The 23,648-nt window shown below is 45.4% G+C and overlaps 1 protein-coding gene across 5 annotated transcripts in view; it reads right to left on the bottom strand.

The window, feature by feature from the left end:
• nup98 (nucleoporin 98 and 96 precursor) overlaps positions 1–23,648 on the bottom strand; it is a 48,278-nt gene that overhangs the window by 13,771 nt on the left and 10,859 nt on the right. For all 5 annotated transcript variants that reach the window (XR_013790840.1, XR_013790841.1, XM_079510442.1 and 2 more), the window contains 18 exons: positions 22,516–22,691; positions 22,246–22,386; positions 21,277–21,412; positions 20,487–20,579; positions 20,215–20,349; positions 19,715–19,851; positions 19,205–19,395; positions 18,171–18,293; positions 16,590–16,740; positions 15,036–15,129; positions 13,922–14,035; positions 13,419–13,557; positions 11,209–11,386; positions 10,845–10,991; positions 9,600–9,809; positions 8,810–8,921; positions 3,254–3,468; positions 154–326 (listed from right to left, as the gene is read on the bottom strand). Coding sequence is in view for 3 of the 5 variants with exons in the window: in XM_079510442.1 (XP_079366568.1) it covers positions 154–326; positions 3,254–3,468; positions 8,810–8,921; positions 9,600–9,809; positions 10,845–10,991; positions 11,209–11,386; positions 13,419–13,557; positions 13,922–14,035; positions 15,036–15,129; positions 16,590–16,740; positions 18,171–18,293; positions 19,205–19,395; positions 19,715–19,851; positions 20,215–20,349; positions 20,487–20,579; positions 21,277–21,412; positions 22,246–22,386; positions 22,516–22,691 (2,665 nt within the window). In the remaining 2 variants the exon portion in view is untranslated. The remainder of the gene's footprint in view (positions 1–153; positions 327–3,253; positions 3,469–8,809; positions 8,922–9,599; positions 9,810–10,844; positions 10,992–11,208; positions 11,387–13,418; positions 13,558–13,921; positions 14,036–15,035; positions 15,130–16,589; positions 16,741–18,170; positions 18,294–19,204; positions 19,396–19,714; positions 19,852–20,214; positions 20,350–20,486; positions 20,580–21,276; positions 21,413–22,245; positions 22,387–22,515; positions 22,692–23,648) is intronic.

The raw sequence follows: 23,648 nt of genomic DNA, 5'->3' as shown, positions 1-23,648 counted from the left end.
AAGCCTATTGATAGTCCAGGTGATAGCTTATCACCGCAGTGTAGTTTACTAAAGTTAGAAAACTACAACAGTTAGAAAACTACAACATTACGGTATAGCTGTCTGTCTGTCTTGCTGGTTACAAGACAGACAGACAGACAGACAGGCTCTTACGTCTTGTTCCTGGAGGTCATCAGACTGAAGGTGTCTGAGGGTTGCTGGTGTGAATCCCTGCTGACCGACGGTCCGCTGAGCAGCTCTCCACTGTGGCTCAGAACCCACCCTGGACCCCATCCTACACGGAAGGACCGTCCCATGAAGAGACCAGCGTCCATCAGGCCTGACCCCTGAAATATAACAATATAACATTATATATCTATACACCCTGGACCCCATCCTACCCTGAAGGACCTCCCCATGAAGAGACCAGCGTCCATGAGGCCTGACCCCTGAAATATAACATTATATACACACCATGAAGAGACCAGCGTCCATGAGGCCTGACCCCTGTAACGATACATAACATTATATACACCCTGGACCCCATCCTACTCTGAAGGACCGTCCCATGAAGAGACCAGCGTCCATCAGGCCTGACCCCTGAAATATAAAGATATATAACATTATATATGTATACACCCTGGACCCCATTCTACACGGAAGGACCGTCCCATGAAGAGACCAGCGTCCATCAGGCCTGACCCCTGGAACATAACAATACATTTAATATTATTAATAAACACAATAAACAGAGCTGACAATGAGGTTATATCTTCCCTTCTTCTCTGGAGTCCTGCCTCAAAGCAGACCAGAGGTAGAAAACTGTGGTTCCCTGATGTCATCGCTAAGGACACAGGCATCAGTAAGCAGGAACTGTGGATGACAATGAAGGACCGGAAAGTCTGGCATGATATTGTGAAATCCATGATCTCGACCGCAGTCGAAAAATGATGATGATGATGATGGCTGGCAAACATTTACAGCTTTGTGTGTTTGTACCAACAAACATTTGAATGTGATGTATAGGGTTATTAGTGTGGTTGCCCATAGGGGGCGCCGCAAATGCCAAAAATGTAACTGTATTTGGGGGATAAATCCCCTCTAATTACTTACGCATGATCACAAGGTTGAGGTGACATTGTAATTGGCTGGCAATATTAGTGGGAAGGGCATATATAAGCGACTGCGGCAAACACACTTTGCAATTTTGAAAAATTGGGACCTTTCTAGTTACTATTGTTTCCGAGGGGCGCTAGCCCCTCCTATATACATGTTTAATATTTGTTTTTAGTTCAATGTTTATTTTAAAAACGCCATTGACAATGAAGGGAAAATGTACGTCATCTTGTCCCTAACACAAACATTAAATGCCATTAACAATAAAGAGAATTTAATGTTTGTTTTGGCACAGTTTGTTTTAAATCACAATTACATCACCTAAACAACACGAGTTAGACTTTAATATATGAGCGCCCCTCACTTCACACGGGTGTGATTTTTATTATAGGGTTAGGCAGAGTAATCTAGTAAGAGAGTGGTGACACGCTTTGATCTCGCCGCAAAGCGGGTGCCTATGGGCGATAGTTCCAAACATTGCTCCTATGGATGGAACTATTCCATTGAGATATAATGAGCACTTCCGCATTCCATTGTTACAATGAGAGTCGACGGGAGTGTCATTACTCTCTTACTAGATTACTCTGGGGTTAGGCAAATTAGTACCTTTGCAGTAGCGATGCTGTCGCCCAGGGCAACGGGACCCCCCAGCCTATAGGATAATAAGTACCTTTGCCGTAGCGATGCTGTCGCCCAGGGCAACGGGACCCCCCAGCCTATAGCATAATAAGTACTAGGGGTGTGCATCTCTCCCTTACAAGACGATTCGATACGTATCGATACGCATGGGCTACGATGCGATTCGGGGACGATAAATTTTATATACGATTCGATTTGATTCAGTCCAAATCGATGCGATCGAGGAATTTCATGGAATTTGATGCGATTCGATACGGTGCGATCTGACACATTAACCTTTTTTAGATTTTTTATTTGAAGCTAGATCTATAAAGAATAGGGTTGGGACTTCATTAAAAACATCTAATTAATTGGAGGATTTGTGATTAATCAATCTCAATTATTCACATTTTTATCAATAGGCCTATTTGACCTGAGCAGTGAGCTTTTTTTTTTAAATGGATTTGGATACGAGTGAATCAATGAATAGTGACTACATAAGCATAGGCAATAAAACAAGTATTAATAATAGTGATAATATTATTATTTATATAATGCTTCTCTGAGTACTTAAAGACACTTTTCAAGGAGAACATGAGAAAACAAATAAATTATTATTATTAGAGAAAAACTAAAGACTATGGAATAAAATAAATGAAAGTGGAATGAGATAGCTGGGGCAAGCAATATTCCAGAGGTGGGTTTGAACTTATAAGTGGTGGCATGTCTCTGAGTTTTGGGAAGTGCATAGTTTTGACAGGTCTGCCTGCTGTGGGCAGTGAAACCCTGACCATTAAACACGGGCAGACGCAACGATACAGTCTATCATTCATTGTTAAAGCTCCAAATGATATTCCCATTCGTCTTTGTGTCTGCCCGTGTAAACCAAGCAGCGAGTGTGAGGGGTTGGGGAACGGATGGAAAGTACATGGTGTTATTAAGGAGGACTCCTTCTAACTCCTAACGATATGGAAGTTAAACTAACATTAGCTCCCATGCTAGCTAGTAGCTACGCTCGTCAGACAACAGGACACCACCACAGATCGGGTGGAAGCTGCTGCTTGTGCCCGTGGATGGGAAATAAGATTTAAAAGGCTATGGAAGCGTGGATGAAAGCACAATTGTGTGCAATAAAGTTTTGTCGGATCTGCCTGTGCGCCATCCCGTCCCGACGAGTGGTTTATGCTGCTCGTGTGTTGTGACTGTCGCTGGCTGCTGATGCATAGTTAAAGAGCGTCATAAGCATGGGCCCGCCCTGCGCTGGAAGTAGCAGATCTACAAGTTATCTACCCGTCGCAACGTCCGACTATTTTGACCGATCCAGACACACGTGCATCGATGTAGTCGCATCGTTAATGTTAAAATCGATTATCGATTCCATATCGATATTTTTTGACACCACTAATAAGTACCTTTGCAGTAGCGATGCTGTCGCCCAGGGCAACGGGACCCCCCAGCCTATAGGATAATAAGTACCTTTGCAGTAGCGATGCTGTCGCCCAGGGCAACGGGACCCCCCAGCCTATAGGATAATAAGTACCTTTGCAGTAGCGATGCTGTCGCCCAGGGCAACGGGACCCCCCAGCCGGCGGACCCCCACCGTTCTGATGGGCGGAGCCTCCGCCGTCCTAGTGGGAGGAGCCAGCTGCAGGGAGGTGAAAGGTCGCGGCGAGGGCATCAGAGGGAGGAGGGGGGAGGGGGAGGTCACCGAGTGGTCAGCGAACAGAGATGAGGAGAAACGAGTCTGGAGCAGACCTGAGGATTAGAGACATTACTATTATTATTATAGTCTGGAGCAGACCTGAGGATTAGAGGACAATTTACAATGTATTCATTTATCATAATCCAGATATCTTAATTCTTAATCCAGAGCGATTTACATTCACACTAGCATGTCTGAACTCAACTGACCTACTACTCTGACGGCTGAACGGTCATGATGACCGTGTTTTTCGAGCAATTCCATTGGCCACTCTCTCCCTGCATCTCTTCTAATGCTCTTCACATCTCTCGCACCCGCGGCGGGGGGTTGACGATTTGCCATTGTAGTGGCAGTTTTAGAATGCCAATTCTACTATTAAATAAGAACTATAATTGTATTCCATTCAGTCAAATAGGATGGACTATCACAAATACGCATTCGGACTGACCGACAGCTGTCACCTGACAGCTGTCACTATTGCCTCTACCTACTTGGGTGTGTTCTCAAATTAGTTGTTTCCTGCTTGCCTCCAACTATCTCCCATTTAGAGCAGTCTTCCTGTCAATCTAACAGCTGACTTGACTCCTCCATACTGTCAGCAAAGGTATACTTATTTGTGTGTCACCCTTATCTTTAGCGCAGATCCTTATATGAACATTTTGTATAGCATCTCTGTTATCCCATTTAGAGTAGTTTCCTGTCTGTCAGCAAACACCATGACCACCACCATGAACGGAGATGTTGTAACACCACCTGTTATTATCTGTCCATGTCCTGTTGTATTTGAATAAAACACCTGTCACTGACTGTCAATTTGGGGGTGTGTGGTTGGGAAATAAAGGGGAGGGAAAGGAGAACTTGAGGGGGGAACAGGGTGATGCTTGACTTTTGACTGTACTACGATGCGCAACCATGCGACCATGCTGCTGTACTGAGATGATCGAAACGAATAAAGAACGATGATTGACAATATGCCAGACTCCTTGATGCTGTGTCATGCCTTCACCTCCCTCTGCTGAGTGCCAATGATGGGACCTCATAATTTCCATAACAAATGACGCTATGTGAGCAGGGTATTTGGATCAGCGTTGGCCAGACGGGTCATTAACAAAGGACGCAGTGACGCAGGGCCGATATTTCGTCTTCACCATAGATGAGTACTTGGGAAAAAAAACCCGACGATTTTAAAGATGGGGGCAAGGCAGAGCCGAAAGAAACTTCGACAAGAAATGAGCGACGCACAGCAAAGGGAGGCGATTCTTCAACTCCAACTGGAGGACCAGAAAAAGCTAATCGACCAGGCAGTATCACGTGTGACACTCCTGGAACAAGAACTTCAAACTGCGGCGTTACTACTACACGCCAACACAACCAACCACCCGGACCAAGCCAACTACGCCGAAACAACCATTCCTGTCAACGATGAAGATGATAGCTACTACAACGACCAAGGAAGGGACACACAACTCCAAGTGTCCCTACCAAACAACAACTATTATGCCGACCGCAACCACAACAGAGACCAGCCAGAACCAGACTTTCAAATGACCAAACACAGAGGAAAAGAAATGACCAATCAACTGAGCGGCTTCCAGCTAGACCACATCAGCAAGCCTACCCCAAGACCAAGACAACACCCACCGCCGTGGGAAGCCTGGCGTAACCAGCCTGGCAACCCAGGACCATACCACAGCCGACCAGTGAGAGGACAAGTACAAACCCGAGCCAGGGTTGATGCTGTACTCCAGGAAAGGAAGGACAGAAGAAGACGGCAACTAAACCACGCACGCCACATGGGAGAGGATGAAGCCAGCGCAGCCAACACCATTCCTGTCAACGACTTGTGCTATTACTGCGGCCAGACAGGTCATATGAAACGTTGGTGTCCACTGAACCATGCGGCTGTATTACGGCGCACAGCAACGACGGGCCAGCAAATCAATTTTGGCTAAAGAAAACAAACTACGACAGGGTAAATACAATTGAAAATAACTAGATCTTTAGTTTGTAATTGGTAAATACAATTGAGAATAACTAGATCTTTAGTTTGTAATTTACCCTATGTGATTTAATCTATTTAGTCTTACATGTGCAAGTAGTGAACTACAAGAGTTTTGATAAACTACTAAAAATCTAATCTAAATTTTAATCTAACTAGACTCCAATCTAAAATTTGTAAAAGTATAGGCAAGAACAACAATGTTAGAAAATCCTAAAATAGGATGATAAGATATTGGAATTCATTTCCACGCACATATACTGTACTAAAAGGACTCCTCATTGAACACCCCGTGCCCAAAATGGCAAGAGGGGGAGGGGTCATTGGTACAGCCTATGTGTGGGTTAGTTAAAAGGAATACATTTATAGTTTTGCAAATAAATTAACATGGATCTAAGTAATTATTCAAATCGTGAGTGTTTCAAGGTGTTAAAATCAATAGTGTGAAATCAATCATTTATGAGGGTTTAACAAGGTTAAACGTCTAATATTATTTTATCTCCTGTCAATTCTGGTATTTACTAGGTAGCACTAGGCCTTTAGTATAGAAAACAGAGAGAAAGGATTTATTTTCGGGGTGAGATCTGAAAAAAATCGAATCTAGTGAGCTTACGAAAGTTAAATAGTTCCTTTCTCTTCAAGGTTGAACGTCCTTTATCAGTATAGTAATACATGATATAAAGCAGTTTCGGGTTGAACGTCCCTTATCAGAAAGTCACTGGTATAAATATGAAATATTCTTTGGTTGAACGCTAACTTAAGTAATATAATACAGAAAATGTTGAACGAATGGAGATAATATTAAGACAAAGAGACCTCACCTTGGTCACATCAGTAACAGTTTAATTTGAATTAATTCGATATTGGAAAAAAAAAACAAATGTCTGATTGACAGCCTTCCTTTCTCTCTCTTTCTCTGTCCAGCTGGCAGAATGGGGGGGGGGAGGAAAGGTATTTGTGCGTTTGTGTGTAACTGAGTTAAAAGTAGCAGAGAGCCTAAAATACAGGACGTGGTCATTATCAGTCTATTTATTTATTTATTTTCGGGTGTGAAAAACAGCCTGAGAGGGGACTAACAGTGGCCATAGTTTTGTTCAATGGAGAATATCCTAATGTTAAAGTTTTACCAGGTTAAAGTTTTAAAGTATTACATTATTTTAATTGTTGAGTGTTTAAATTCTATCCTAATATAATCCATTTCAATTATTTTAATTTGAGTTAAATCATTTCAGTTCATTTGGTTCTTAAACTAACTATTATAGGTATTTTGTAGTGTGGAATTACAAAGTTAAAAAATAGTATAGGGAAAGAAAAAAATATATAAATAGCAGATCTACAAGCTCTACTATCTTCTTAAATTTCTTCCTAAATTTAACTAGATGTGTTTACTATCTTCTAATTTAACTATAGATGTGTTTTTCTTGATTCTAGATGTGTCCAGTAATTTTTAAATTTCTTAATAGCGAAACCTTCTTTATCTGACCACTGTCATCAAACATAAATCTAGCCATACAGTTTTAATCATCAATATTTGTCATTCTAAAAATCTCCTGGGCCATGTAAATTAATAAGGTATCAATTTTCATATATAAAGCGGTGGATTGTAGTGGCAGTTTTAGAATGCCAATTCTACTATTAAATAAGAACTATAATTGTATTCCATTCAGTCAAATAGGATGGACTATCACAAATACGCATTCGGACTGACCGACAGCTGTCACCTGACAGCTGTCACTATTGCCTCTACCTACTTGGGTGTGTTCTCAAATTAGTTGTTTCCTGCTTGCCTCCAACTATCTCCCATTTAGAGCAGTCTTCCTGTCAATCTAACAGCTGACTTGACTCCTCCATACTGTCAGCAAAGGTATACTTATTTGTGTGTCACCCTTATCTTTAGCGCAGATCCTTATATGAACATTTTGTATAGCATCTCTGTTATCCCATTTAGAGTAGTTTCCTGTCTGTCAGCAAACACCATGACCACCACCATGAACGGAGATGTTGTAACACCACCTGTTATTATCTGTCCATGTCCTGTTGTATTTGAATAAAACACCTGTCACTGACTGTCAATTTGGGGGTGTGTGGTTGGGAAATAAAGGGGAGGGAAAGGAGAACTTGAGGGGGGAACAGGGTGATGCTTGACTTTTGACTGTACTACGATGCGCAACCATGCGACCATGCTGCTGTACTGAGATGATCGAAACGAATAAAGAACGATGATTGACAATATGCCAGACTCCTTGATGCTGTGTCATGCCTTCACCTCCCTCTGCTGAGTGCCAATGATGGGACCTCATAATTTCCATAACACCATTGTCTTCTAATTGTTACATTCCAACCAATTCAAGGCAGCGTTTCAACTCGACAGGACAACTCGACTTCAGTTTACCAAACTATAATTATAGTGACGGTGTGAGCGCTATATTGAATACCCTTGCGCAGCGAGAGGTAATTAACGCCAACTGCCTGCAAATTATGTGTTCTTTAATTGTGTGATTAACGAATTATATTATATATAAATCTTTTTAGACCAAATAACAAATACAATACTGGGCGTTGGGGGTGCGTCAGCTCGGTCAGGAGGTAAAAGTGGGTGCACCAACACAGTTTGGTAATGGATAAAACACTGTCCGACTTTGTTTTGAGCCAATACCACACGTTATTGTAACAGCTGGAGCCAGGCGCATTGCTCAGTCAGACAAAATACGACATTAGAGTTATATATTGTCATTTTGTCTTGTTGTCATTTTTATATAGAGGGGGAAACATTATAGGCTACACGTGTATGAGTAAGGGGCCGGGCGAATCGATGTAATTAATATATATTTGATTGATTGTGCCAGCTCCAGCGCCAGAGGTCCGCATCTCTGCAGCAGCAGGTTTATAGCAGCATGGTTTATATACCATAGGATAGGTCAAGTCACCGCCACAAATAGTGCTACAGCGTTATCTAAAATGCACTTCCGCATACCTCACCGTCAGTTACTTGGATTCATGAACATTTACATGCCTCCGTGAGAGAGGGAGAGAGAGAAAAAATTCAGATCCCCTGGTCGCTTGCAGAAAGGTTTACAGACAAAGGAGGACGGACAGAACTGTTATCTTTTGACTGACAAAACATTTAGAGGTTCGGTAGGTCTATCTGATTGGAATGATCGGAGCTGTAATAACGTGGAGCGGTGGTGAGTAAAAACAGAGAGAAGGGCTGGGGAGAGCGGTGGTTTGCTCTTCACCGCAGCTCAGTGACGTCATGTTGTAGTTCGGTGGTCACCTCACCATCGATAAATTACACTATGAATAACGCTTAACCCTACAGGAGTGACAGCTGTGTATTTTGAACACACAGAAACAGACAGACAGACAGACAGACAGACGCAGAGACAGACAGGTACCTGTCTTCCTGATGTGTCGAGGTGAGGAGGAAGACTCCACCAGACTCTTCATCATCACTCCAGTCTCCATGTCATCTTCCTCATCCTCGGCCAGAAGACACGCCTTCATGATCTGATTGGAGGAATGAAATATCATTAATTAAACTATTATCATCCTTCATGATCTGATTAGAGGAATTAAACTTGTCAATAAAGTCCGTTTAGCGTTCACACTGAACAGAGCCATCTAATAGATGGGTAGGTAGGTAGGTGTTGGTATTGGAAATACATTGTTTTCAACGAGGGCGGCGCAAATAAGAGCTATTTTAAGCATGTGTGCAACATGACAACTGTTTTTACAGTAACAACTAAAGTCTCTGTAATGTTTATGTTGTACTATTACTACAAAACAATCTAAAATAAAGGGATTTAAGATCATTAAAACTCAGCTGTTTCCCTGAGTCCAATGCATTTCTGCCTACTTCCGGTCCAGGACTTGTCCCAGTTGGTTGTCCCCATTCTCAATAGAAGTCTATGTAGGAGAGCCTCCATTGGACTGAAGCCAATAGAAGTCTATAGGAGAGCCTCCATTGGACTGAAGCCCCATGAAGTGAACACAGTTTGCATAACTCTGTCTAAGGCTCTGGATTGTAGTTCACTGTACTTTGATTCTGTTTAGAGTTCACTGGACTTTGTAAAGCGAAGCAAATATGTGAACAAATGGGTTCAGGTATGGGTTATAATCCCATACCTGGAGGGTGTGAGGGTTATAATCCCATACCTGGAGGGTGTAAGGGTTATAATCCCATACCTGGAGGGTGTGTGGGTTGTGTCCCAGGGTGAAGATGGAGGCGGAGGTTTGCTCGTGGGTTTCTGTGGGAATGGACCCGACGACCTCCTCTGAGCCAGACTCCTCCCCCTCTCCTCCCAGCATGCTCTCTGGTAGCGTTGCCACGGTGATGTCTGCCATGTCACTGTCCAGCTCCACTCCTATGCTCTTTAGCTCCGCCCCTGATGCTTCCTACACACACACACACACACACACACACACACACACACACACACACACACACACAGACACATAGCATTCGTAACACGATGTGAGCTTGCAGATCTACTATTTATTGTCTGCACACGACATCGGCACGAGTGTGGACGTGACAGGTTCCATTCAGCGAGGAGAGAACTGTGTTTTGATGACTTCATGTTGTTCACAGGCCACACGGTGGCCACGGCTACATAACCCCCAACACCCTTATTTATTTTTTTGCAGATTCGCACTGATCTCATAAATGGCCATGAAGTCCTCAAGACGAAAATCCGTCCCCAGGACGGAGAACTTTAACCCATTTTGACCTGGGAACGATTCTACAAATGTCTTCTAAATGCTGACAGTTTTCTGAAAACCCATGTTTCTATGTCAGTCGTTCTCAAACATTTTCATGTCAAGGACCCCCAAGATTATATGTATTTGGCCGCCGACCCCCATCTGAAAATATGTTGTTCCAGGGACCCCCCAGAAGCAAAGATTTGAGTTAAAAACTTTGTCTCTGGCCTGGGCCATGGCTCAGTGGTCCAGGTCCATGGCTGGTAATCCAGTCTGGCAGTGTGCCGCGGGTTCGACTTCCGATCCCGACGGCCTTTACTGCATGTCTTCCCCCCATCTCTCTCCCCATTTCCTGTCAGCCTATTGTCTGTCCCTCCATAAAATATATAAAATAAAGGCGAAAGCCACAAAAAAACATTTAAAAAAAATATATATATATATTCAAAGATTTGCGCCACATTTTCACGATTTTTCAAAAATAGCAGACCTACAAGCTCGTAACGCGGCACCGTGCTAGGAGCTTGTAGATCTGCTATTTTTCAATGGCTAAAGTACAACATAATGCTTAAAACACCAAAAGGGGTTCCCGTCCTGAATGGGTTAATCCATGTAGTCTGTGGTAGGTTATATGAGACAGTGAGTGGTTTCATGTCTCCACTAGGGGGCAGTGATGAGCTAGTGGTTTTATTCATGTCTCCACTAGGGGGCAGTGATGAGCTAGTCGGCTACCTGTGGCGCCACCTGCTGCTGTTGCTGGAACTGCAGCTTGGAGGGAGGAAGTGATGTCATCGTCTTCAGTTTCTTTGGGTCGGCTTTGAGCGGGACATCCTGTTCCTCGTCCGACTCCTGGAGTCCATACTTAGAGAAATGACTGACCTGAAAGACAGACAGGCAGAGAGACAGACAGGTCACATGACTGACCTGATAGGACAGACAGGCAGAGAGACATGACTGACCTGATAGGACAGACAGGCAGCTGTGACCATGTGTTGACAGACAGGTACATGTCTCACCTCAAACACCCAGGAGCCTGTCTCTGGCCTGTACTCCAGACAGACAGACAGACAGACAGACAGACAGGTACATGTCTCACCTCAAACACCCAGGAGCCTGTCTCTGGTCTGTACTCCAGGAAGCGAGCTCCTTGCTTCCTGCAGGCGGTCTCCAGTCTGCTCTGGTAGTCCATGTTGGTCAGTCTGTCTGGAGAGCGGATGTCAGCGCAGGACGTCTTATCCACTGGCCACACCCCGTCCAGAGTGACCTCCGCCCTCCTGGGGAGAGAGACATAGGGTTTATACAGGAGAGAGAGAGAGAGAGAGGAGGTCTTATCCACTGGCCACACCCCGTCTAGAGTGACCTCCGCTCGCCTGGGGAGACATAGGGTTTATAGAGCGTCGCAGTCCCGCCTCCTACCCTGGACCAGGAAATGAAACCCAATGCATTTTCCTCATAGACATTTCTTAAAGTATTTATTTAAAGACGGTTACGCCGCGGACAAAGCCAACTGGAGTCGTGACAACTCATGACAACACAAACAATATTTTGGACCAAACAAATAATTACAAAGAAGAAAAACAACAAAAAAAGTGTTGTAACCTGCCGTTTTTTTCTTCTTTCTAATATTTGTTTGGTCCAAAATATTGTTTGTGTTGTCATGAGTTGTCACGACTCGAGTTGGCTTTGTCCGCGGCGTAACCGTCTTTAAATAAATACTTTAAGAAATGTCTATGAGGAAAATGCATTGGGTTTCATTTCCTGGTCCAGGGTAGGAGGCGGGACTGCGACGCTCTATACAGGAGAGACTATAGCCAAATTCCAATACCGCAACTTTCACACTCGCTCACTCCCCTCGCGTCCTCCACTCGCTCCTCGGCTCCGCCCCCAGTGAGGAGGAGTGGAGGAGGAGAGGATTCGATGCGAGGACAGAGTGGTGGAGACGGTGGAATGGATTTGCCTCTAGAATCGGAATGTACTCCGCTGTCATTTCAAAGCGACGGCACATTCCGCGATCACTTGTGACGTGAATCAATTCAATTCAATTCAATTCAAAGGGCTTTATTGGCATGGGAAAACATACGTTTACATTGCCAAAGCAAAAGTGGTGGAACAATACAGTGTCACACAGCTGGATCACTGGAACTCTGAACCCAGAGCCGTACAGTCTACAGAATAGACAATTCATGTTTGTGCATGTAACCGAGGCCAATGTGTATGTATTGGTAACATGTGCAACAAGGCTATTTATTCCTGAAATAGTGAATAAGCGCCAGGATGCGCACACTTTTATATTATATGATTGTGAATGTGAAGGGAATTCCTGACCTGCCCGCAGCCCGCGTTCCTTTTTGCTCGTATAAATAACCCCCCTCCTCGGACAGTCCCTCCTCCGACGGTCTTTGCAAATAACGGACACTATAACAGGAATTATAGGTAGTCTCTCTGACTTACATATTCAGTTCAGTCCACATATAAATAAATACATTTTTGTCACCGTCATTCATAGCAGTCTGTGCATTCAGGCATGCACAGAGAGAAATTAACTATAGCTTTTGAGGTGCGCACAATATAGCCTACTTTTATTATGCTTATATCACACAACGCAATAAAGCCAGTGGCTTGTTGTGGTCCTTTCACTTTCACATAGGCTATAGGCTACTGTATCATTCTGAAGCTCTATTAATTCAGCGAAAATGTGTCTCTTCAACAAACAGCAAAGCTTTTTAGTTTAACGTGTGTGCGTGTGTGTGTGCATGTGTGTGTTGGGTCAGCGACAGCGTCTCATCAGCCGCAGCGGCCGGCAGCTAGTGGATGGGGGGTGGGTGCATAGTATCGGGTTTCAAGCAGTGTTTTCTGTGCCACATGTGGAGGAGGCGGACTTATGTCACTGGAGAAGGAAAAAAACATGTACCCGTGATGCGGAAATCCGCAGCGAGGAGACAACATACTCCACCGAGCCTGCACCTGATGTACACTCGCTCTATGCGGTCTCGGAGAGCCCACTCGGCTCCTCCACTCGACTCCACTCTCCTCCTCGATGGAGCACTTTAACAATCGGAACGTTAACCATTTCCGGGTCAAGCTGGAATGACCCCGAGTGATCGAGTGGGAGTGAGCGAGTGGCTGAGATTTTGGGTATTGGAATTTGGCTATAGGGTTTCTCACCTGTTAAGTCCCTCCCCCTGCGGTGGTTTGTGGGTGTGGTTTCTCACCTGTTAAGCCCCTCCCCCTGCGGTGGTTTGTGGGTGTGGTTTCTCACCTGTTAAGCCCCTCCCCCTGCGGTGGTTTGTGGGTGTGGTTTCTCACCTGTTAAGCCCCTCCCCCTGCGGTGGTTTGTGGGTGTCGTCCGGGTAAACGATGACCTCTTTCCGTCTGAAGTGAACGATGTCGTCCAGGTTTAGACCAATCACGTTCAGCGTTCCTGGGAAGTACACCGAGCCGTACCCTGCAACAGCCAATCAGAAGACTTCATGCTTCAGAACTGACCAATCAACACTAAACCAGAGCATGTTTAAAGGCCTGATGTGTGCTTCGTGAAAACAAAGTATGAAAAGGAACGTTCTAAATGTAAAAACAACTATGTTGCAATAATATCAACATAAACACTAATATAATAATACCAGTGGTGCTCAAACTGTAAATATAATATCGTTCAGCAACTTATTGAAGATAAAAGTGAGGGCAGAAAAGTGAAGACGACAAAAGATATTGGCCGGAATAACATTTGTGATGATTTGATTGGCTGAGCAGGGAATGTGATGTATGCTGATAAGAGCGCCCCTCACTTCACACAGGTGTGATTGTTGTACCTTTGCGTCCGACGGTAAAGTTCTCGACCAAACACTGTCCGTTGTCGTCAAGGAGATCTGATAACTCTTCCAGGGATGGGATGGTGTAGTAGCCAACACGACTTAACACGATGCCTGCACACACACACACACACACAGGAAATAATTAATAAAAGTACCTCTGTCTCAACTGTCAGAGGTCATTACTTGCGCAAGCAGAGCGCGCAAGTACTAGTTTCGCCCGACGATGCGTATGCACCGCCCCAGCAAATTACGTAATGACTACTTGTGCCTGATACGGCAGTGGTGCCAGACTACATACATGTATACATATAGGAGCATTACCTCTAATCCTCCCGACACTAAAACATATCGTCATTACGTCACCATCGAAAACCAATTACACTCTGGCATTGGGACCTTTAATCCACATCTTTATTACGTCATCATTGAGAGCTAGCATATGACGCCAGTTATACCCTGACGTCATATGCTGGGACGGTGCATACGCATCAAAAGTAACCACAGTATACCATTAATCAACTTACAAATTACATATACATATACATATACATAGAGGCATTTCCTGTAATCCACCCGACATTGATCGAGATATACGTTACCATCGAAGGCATTGGGTCCTTTAATCCACATCTTTATTACGTCATCATTGAGAGCTAGTCATCATTGAGAGCTAGCTATACCAGTTATACCCTGACGTCATATGCTGGGACGGTGCATACGCATCAAAAGTAACCACAGTATACCGCTAATCAACTTACAAATTACATATACATATACATAGAGGCATTTCCTTTAATCCACCCGACACTGATCGAGATATACGTCACCATCAAAGGCATTGGGTCCTTTAATCAACATCTTTATTACGATATACTTCATAATACTACTTTTGTACGTGCAGCTAATAGCAAATAGCTAAACCTAATAATTCAATATTTCAATCATTCTTTCAAAGAGAAGCTGAGATTTGACAGTTTGTAGCGGTCGAGAGTACTTGCGCGCTCTGCTTGCGCACTAGTAGGCCATTTATGGCCTACTTGTGTGCAACAAGCAAGTAGGCACTCGACAGAGTGCAGTTCTAGTTATTATTATTATTATTCTAATGTCTAACCTGCAGGATGAGGAGCAGCCTCCTGGTTCTCCTGCATCTCCTGGATCTCCTCCTGTTCAGAGTCCTCTGGGCCTCCTGCCTCCTCACTGCTCCTCTGTAGACAATAACACATTATTATAACATAACAACACGTTAACATGTTAACACAACATTATATAACAACATGTTAATCTCTCTCCTCCTGTTCAGAGTCCTCTGGACCTCCTGCCTCCTCCTCTGTGTTAACATGTTAACAACACATTACCAACATGTTAACATGTTAATATAACATTATATAATAACATGTTAATCTCTCTCCTGCTGTTCAGAGTCCTCTGGACCTCCTGCCTCCTCACTGCTCCTCTGTGTTAACATGTTAACACATTACCAACATGTTAATATAACATTATATAATAACATGTTAATCTCTCTCCTCCTGCTCAGAGTCCTCTGGACCTCCTGCCTCCTCACTGCTCTACTGTGTTAACATGTTAACAACACATTACCAACATGTTAACATGTTAACCCTTGGGCTGCCACTCCCCCAAAAAGCCCTTTTGTGACATATATATTCATATTTTTAATTCATCATTTTAATGCCAAAAGAAAAATCCGCGATTTACACACTATATCTCATTCTGACGGGGCAAGACTATAGTATTGGGACAATCAGACCTGATGGTGGCGGTAACGTCACCATTGTGCCGATTCTGACCAAAAGGAGCGAGTGAACGATGACCACATCCGGTTAGGATCAAAATATCCGGTAGTAGCTTTGCTAGTGTGCCACAATGAAAGATGTCCGGAATGCTAAGCTATCATCGTCTTTTTCATAACTAAGTCAAATTAAGCTCTAATCAAGCCCAAAACATCGCATTTTACGCAGCGATGCATGCGCAATCATGCGCGTGCGTGATCGACCATGCACGCGCGGATTTCGGCCGGTTTTAGGAACATTACATCGGACGTTAGCCAAATTAGCCAAAAAATGCTAAATTTTGCTACATTAAGGTCCCGATTAGGCTCCCGATTGACAGCCCGTCAATTCCGTCAACGGTAGGTCTAGATTTATTGATTAAATCCGTCAATTCCGTCAACGGGAGTCTAAGGGTTTTAATATAACATTATATAACAACATGTTAATCTCTCTCCTCCTCTGGACCTCCTGCCTCCTCACTGCTCCTCTGTGTTAACATGTTAACAACACATTACCAACATGTTAACATGTTAATATAACATTATATAATAACATGTTAATCTCTCTCCTCCTGCTCAGAGTCCTCTGGACCTCCTGCCTCCTCACTGCTCCTCTGTGTTAACATGTTAACACATTATTATAACATCATAACAACACGTTAACATGTTAATCTCTCTCCTCCTTTCTGGTCTAGAGGGGTGGGTAGCCTGGATCAGCCAGCGTGCTTTCTGGTCTAGAGGGGCGGGTAGCCTGGCCCAGCCAGCGTGCTTTCTGGTCTAGAGGGGCGGGTAGCCTGGCCCAGCCAGCGTGCTTTCTGGTCTAGAGGGGCGGGTAGCCTGGCCCAGCCAGCGTGCTTTCGGGGCCTTTTAAATTATTACCTTATGCATGTTGAAGTCAGAGATGGTGTCCTGTAATTGGCTGGCCCGGCAGTGGGGGAGGGGCTTAGCGATGGGGTTGACGTAGAACTGAGTGACCTCGGGGTCTTCCTCTACGCCTCCTTGTAGCTCCTCCTCTTCTTCCTCCTGAGGGCTGTGCACGCGCGCGCACACACACACACACACACACATTATAAACATGCACACACAAACATGCACACTAGTGTTGCGCGGGCCGACCTGTAACCTGCAGGTCCCGCGGGTTTACCGCAGGGCGGGCTGAGCCGAGTCAAGATATTTTAACTTTACTGGCGGGGCGGGTTGGGGCGGGTTAAATAATGTAGGCCTATATTGTGATTTTTACAAATGATTATTGTTGCCACGAGTCATGGGATGAAATTTGCGCAGCCTACCGGCTTGTTGTGTTGCTGTGCTGGTTGATATCTCCTCTCTCCAATTAATCCCCAAACAGCACACAGCCGCACGTGCTCCCAACGCACGTGCATGAGCACACCCCGCAGGCACGTAGCGGTAGCGCAGCCGCCGCCACACACAATTATCATCGTCAACTTTTCTCACCACAACGGACATTCTGTTAAACCTTTTTTTACCTTTTCCCTGTGCGTCCTTGAACAGTGGTGAGTTGTGTTTCATGTCTACTTAAGTCATCAGTAAATGGTTGGACTCCATCTTGCCTCTTGTGTTCTGACTGAGTCTTCTGACTCACTCCAGAGCGAGTGAAATATTTTATAACCAAACGTTTTCAAATAGTTTTTCTCAGGTCTTTAGTGGGGTTTTCTTTCAGCGTCTGTGCAGTGACAGTCCTGTTATACTGTAGGCTATGTCTGCGACGCACGGGTGAGTCTTTCTTCTCTCCCCTCAACCTCTCTGTCTCCTCTCAATCTGCCACGTCGCTACGTGTGTGACAAATGAATGGCATCGATGCGATGCGGTGGTCGGAACACCCGTGACTATGCGTGCTTGCCAGTGATATCATTAGCTTTTAAGACAGTTTAGAAGCACCTTTTTTGACAAATAAAAGCTGCGTTCAAAGACAGCCAATTGATTGCCATGGCAACCCCACACCTGACAATTGATTAGCCTACTTAACCACTCCACTTTTCACAATCTGCCTGTGTCTGAAGAGGGCAAACTGAGTCCACTTTTCACAGTCAGTTTGCCCTCTTCACACACAGACAGATACAGAGATCTCCATGTGGGACACAGACAGAAAGATACAGAGATCTCCATGTGGGACACAGACAGACAGATACAGAGATCTCCATGTGGGACACAGACAGACAGATACAGAGATCTCCATGTGGGACACAGACAGACAGATACAGAGATCTCCATGTGGGACACAGACAGACAGATACAGAGATCTCCATGTGGGACACAGACAGACAGTTAAAACGGGTGCTGTGACAAGTTGACAACGGGTATTATTAGGTTCCCAAGTTGCATCGTTCTCAAGTAGGCCGGTGGCCGACGGGCACGTACAGGTCTAGTTATAAACAAACACACACGCACACAGGCATCCTTTTACTTTCAAAGGAAGAAAAAAAAAACATGCGTGCGTACCTGGCGTGTCCGTTGCTAGGGTAATCAGTGGGTGAGGCCAGGTCCTCAGACTCCACGTTGATTGGCTCGCTGTAGAAACTGCTGCTGCTCACGTTCTTTAGAACCAACTTCTTGATGCTCTTCCTGAAGAGAGAGAGACATACAGACAGACAATATGGTCAAATGTCGACTCACTGGCCTTGGAACGTCTCGGGATCCCCCAGGAGGAGTTACTAATGTTGCTCTGGAGAGGGAAGATTGGAGCACTCTGGTGGAGCTGTTGCCCCCGCGACCCGACGGGTAAGCGGTTGAAGATGAATGGATGGATAGATTTTTTATGATTCACTCATAAGGGGGTTGTATGCAACCTTGTGCAACAACAACATTCGGCGTTGTCTGTAAATGTCAGAATCATCTTATATCTTTTCATGAATGATCCCAAATATTTACAACTGCTGCAGGTTTAACAAAAACTGTGTTGACCTCATGTCTAATAATATAACATGATATCATAATAATAATGTCTGTTATTATAATGTGTGAATAATTATTACAACTGCTGCAGGTTTAACCCATTTAGGCCTGACGTCGAAATAAAAATCTGTGCCGCATTTTTACGATTTTTCAAACCTACAACCTACAAGCTCGTAGCGCGGCACTCGGTGGCGCGCTATGAGCTTGTAGATCTCCTATTTCTCAATAGCTATATAACATAATGCTTAGTTAAAACACCAAAAGGGGTTCCTGTCCAGAATGGGTTAACAAAAACTGTGTTGACCTCATGTCTAATAATATAACAACATGATATCATAATGTCATGATAAATGTTATTATAATGTGTGAATAATTATTACAACTGCTGCACAGTGAGGCTTAACAACGATAATGGATGATTGACAGGCCATTGATCTACGCTGTCTGGTAACTATGGCAACACCATTATTTACCTGGGTTTGAAGGCTCTGTTGGTGATTGGTCAGCTCGTTAAGTATTTAAATTACCTGGGTATGAAGGCTCCGTTGGTGATTGGCCAGCTCGTTAAGTATTTAAATTACCTGGGTATGAAGGCTCCGTTGGTGATCGACGGCTCGTCGTCGTCCAATCCGTCGAACAGCTGTGACTTGGAGGCGGAGCCTGATGATGTCAGAGCTTTGGGGCGGACCCTGGTGGCCGGCCGCGGAGTCAGCTTGTAGTGGGTGGGCGTGGTCAGAGCCTTCTGGGCCGCCGGATTGGTCGGCTTCAGGCGCTGGTGGAGAGGAAGCGGAGCAACAGAGATTTACTTTATTATGATTGGTAGAGCACTGGATTTGTTTACGTCTTCCTATTGTTGCTAATATCCCAGCTCAGTGTCCGCCATCTCAATGTTCCCCATTGAGATCACCGGATAATCAGAAATACCTGAACATCAGTGATCTGTTCAAATCAGGCTCACCAGTCTGAAGTGAGCCTGGCCTCTGTGTGTGTGTGAGTGTGTGCGTGCGTGCATGTGCATGCGCGTGCTTGCGTTTGTGTGTGCGTGTGTGCGCGTGCATGCGTGTGTGCATGTGCGTGTGCGTGCGCGTTACCTCCTCTTTCTTCTTGAGGTCAGAGGTCAGAGGGTTCCTGAACAGAGGAGAGTCTCCAAACGGACTGAAGGTCAGAGCGTTGATCTGCTGCTGGAGGACGGCCTGCTGCACCGCCGTGGAGGTGGGGTCTGTGAGGGCTGAACCAATAGAAACACAGCTAATTAGAATATTATACTGTGGCGGCGTCCCAGGTTCAATGCTCCACTGCTTTACAGTATAGTAGTAGTAGTGTATAGTGTAGGTAGGGTACATGTATAGTAGGTCTCACCAACAGGCTGCTGGGTGAAGCCCAGGTTCTATAGGGTTCTATAGGGTGTATAGAGGTCTTACCAACGGGCTGCTGGGTGAAGCCCAGGTTCTATAGGGTTCTATAGGGTGTATAGAGGTGGGTCTTACCAACGGGCTGCTGGGTGAAGCCCAGGTTCTATAGGGTGTATAGAGGTCTTACCAACAGGCTTCTGGGTGAAGCCCAGGTTCTAAAGGGTGTATAGAGGTCTTACCAACAGGCTGCTGGGTGAAGCCCAGGTTCGAGGCTCCACTGCTGAATCCTGAACTCCCAAACATCCCTGTGGTTCCCAGAGTGCTGCCCAGCTTGTTCTGGTTGTTGCCAAATAGTGAGCTCTGGCCCGCTCCCACTGTAATATAACACCACATGGTTACTGCCAAATAGTGATCCCTGTCCTGTACTCAGTGTTAAACACAATAACATGGTGTTACAGTTACTATGAACCTTTGCAAACGTTTGCAAAGGCGTGCGTGCGTGCGTGCGTACCTGCTCCAAAGCCAGCTCCCAGTCCAGTTCCTAATCCTCCTGTCGCAGGTTTGTTTCCAAACAGACTGCCCCCTGCTGGGCTGGGGCCAAAACCTACAATACATTACATTAAATACATTACATTGTATGATTGAAACAACTCTTGATAAAAGGACGGAACATTAATGATATCATAACCGATCGCATAGCTCCACAGGCTGGGAGCGTCTGTTGGGAAACATTCAATGTAATTTCCGGTTGGGACGTCATCCAAAATGTTCCCCTCCATTTTAGTGGATGGGAGGAAACATCTTCACACGTGAATGACTCTTGATCTAAATCGATCCGTCTAATTCTAACCAAAGATCATGTGTCAGACGGCCCACCGCGGTCCCCTCGCTAGTCGCGTCAGAAGTAATAATACTTCCCACTGTTGTCGATCGCCTCGGGGGTGTTTTGGCTACATCTAGCTACTTCAGCTACATCCAAGATGGTGCCTGGTGCACCTTGAAATGGGACCTGAAGAAACAAATCGCTGGGCGTCCTGATTTAATGGTTACAAATACCCCGGGGAGTTCTAGGTGTTAATCAGCATGTTGGAACACCAGAGAGGGGGGTCAACAGAGCACGATCAATCTCCCGGCCGGGATTTCAGCTCTGAGTAAAGAAGTGACGGGTCACTGGGGTCAGTCCACCTCAGGAGGTTTGGATGTATGGGCTGTCAATCAGATAGGACTTTTCTGATTGGATGTATGGGCTGTCAATAAGATGGATACATACATCCAGATTGGATGGCAAAAAATCCCCTTACCAAACGTAGAGGTATTGGCTCCGGTCCCCAGGGTCAACGCTGGCTTGTTTCCAAACAGTCCTGTTCCGGTTCCGAAGGACGGAGCGCTGGTTGTGGTGGTACCGAACCCCCCCGCCTTGTTACCAAACAGACTGGGCTGGAACACACACACATTGTAATCATTTATTTATGTCCACATAAGAGATACAATACAAGGACACACATATTTACAAGGTGCTGTACAGAGTGCAATTAGTAAATCCCGGACAAATACCCACACACCCTTCAGGGCTACAAGTAACAGCGTCTTCGCCATATTTTGCGGCTACCGATAGTGGAAGAGATTGCAAAGAATTCCGCAAGCCGTTTGGCTGCTTTTTTTGGCATCCCAAGTTGTTGGAAGCCTCTTACAACCAAACTGTGTACATGTCCTAGGCTGCCGAAGATAAACACCACCAGATTGCACCTGTAGCCTAGCTCTATGATGGACTGGAGGAGCGGCTGGAATTTAAGGACTTTGGTCATAAAGGCTTCCTCTAAGCTAGAATCAAAGGTGCAGTCAGGCCACTTCAAGAATGAAGACTGATCTGTTCTCTTCATTGACCACAACAACATCTGGTTAGCAGAGAGATGTGCAAAAATTTCAGGATTACATTTATCAGACGCTCTTAATCCAGAGTGATTTACAGTAAGCAAGAACACCACATGGTGACACAACAATAGAACAACACATGGTAAGACATCACATACATAGAAATAGTTCTCATGAATCATAACCTCAATAGAACAGTAGAATATCTGTACAGTGAAGCTATGAGTTTACATAGAGTACACTATTAAACGTGTTAGCATGATGCTAAAGCTACAGACCTCTAGTTAAACGTGTTAGCATGATGCTAAAGCTACAGACCTCTATGTAAAGGTGTTAGCATGATGCTAAAGCTACAGACCTCTAGTTAAACGTGTTAGCATGATGCTAAAGCTACAGACCTGCGTGCCGACGGCTCCGAAGCCTGTGTTGGTCTGTCCGAACAGACCGGTAGCCGTACCGAAGCCGGTGGTGGTGGTCTGAGCTGTGGCTCCAAACAGCCCACCCGCCTGGGATGCTGCTGCTGTGTTACCAAACAGACCCTGAAGAGAGAGAGTGACACACACACGGTTAGCTCCTACAGACAGACAGACCATACTGCTGGTATTAGCTCCTCCCATGGTGAGACAGACAGACAGACAGACAGACAGACAGACAGACAGCTGTCTCACCATACTGCTGGTGTTAGCTCCTCCCATAGTGTTGGTGTTTCCGAAGGTGAATCCGGCGGTCGGCGCTGCGGCCGCAGGTTGACCGAACGGTTTGAACAGACTTCCTGTCTGTGGCTGAGCCGCCTGCGTCTGACCTCCAAATAGACTGCCCCCGGTGGCTCCAAAGGTCCCTGCACCTGAAAATATAAACAGTTAATAGGCTGTGTCGCGACACCAGAAAAAGTTCCCAGAAATGTAATTTCGTTCCCACGTCACTGGCACGACTCATTCAAGACAATACCATTCTGGACTTTGTTAAAAGTTCTCCTCACTACTAAAAAAAATACATCGCATGGATGCACCTGGGATGTATCCTCAGTGATGTTTCCTGAGGTCAACGGGGTTTCGGGTCTACCAACATCACACCCCTCACTCAGGCAACCCAGCCGGGGTGATCAAATCCCGACTTACGTCCCAGTAGCTACCCTCGATCAGTCCATCAGGGAATGAGCAAGGCCACACAATCCGTTGCTCCGGAACTACTCTGCCAGGACTGGGAGAACCAAATTCTGACACGTGGAAGGACTAGGCTCTGTGGGTTGTCTCCTGTCCGGGCCCATCCTACGTCTCACCAGGTCCACTCCTGCTCTCACCAGGCCCAGGACCAGGCACTCCATTCAGGAGTGGTGGATTATAATGGACCTCCTAAAGGCCTCACAGAGGGTTTGTTGGGCTTCCTCCTCACGGAGGACACAGGCTGGGGCGCTAACCCATACTGCTCACCTCCTCACGGAGGACACAGGCTGGGGCGCTAACCCACACTGCTCACCCTGGAGGACACAGGCTGGGGCGCTAACCCACACTGCTCACCTCCTCACGGAGGACACAGGCTGGGGCGCTAACCCATACTGCTCACCTCCTCACGGAGGACACAGGCTGGGGCGCTAACCCATACTGCTCACCTCCACACGGAGGACACAGGCTGGGGCGCTAACCCATACTGCTCACCCGGGTGCCGTCTACATTCCGGCTGCCACCCGTCTCTCCGGTGGTCACCAGACTATACCTGGTTGTCACATAGTCTATTCCTATGAGTCATAATATCCTGGACTTTGGGTTAAAAGTTCTCCTAATAATATCTCCTAATATAATGA

The sequence above is a fragment of the Electrona antarctica genome (assembly GCF_951216825.1).
Source record: "Electrona antarctica genome assembly, chromosome: 9".
In the NCBI taxonomy this organism is placed as follows: Eukaryota; Metazoa; Chordata; class Actinopteri; order Myctophiformes; family Myctophidae; genus Electrona; species Electrona antarctica.
The sequence above is the reverse complement of the archived record's forward strand: the minus strand, read 5'-3'. Positions and strand labels throughout refer to the sequence as shown.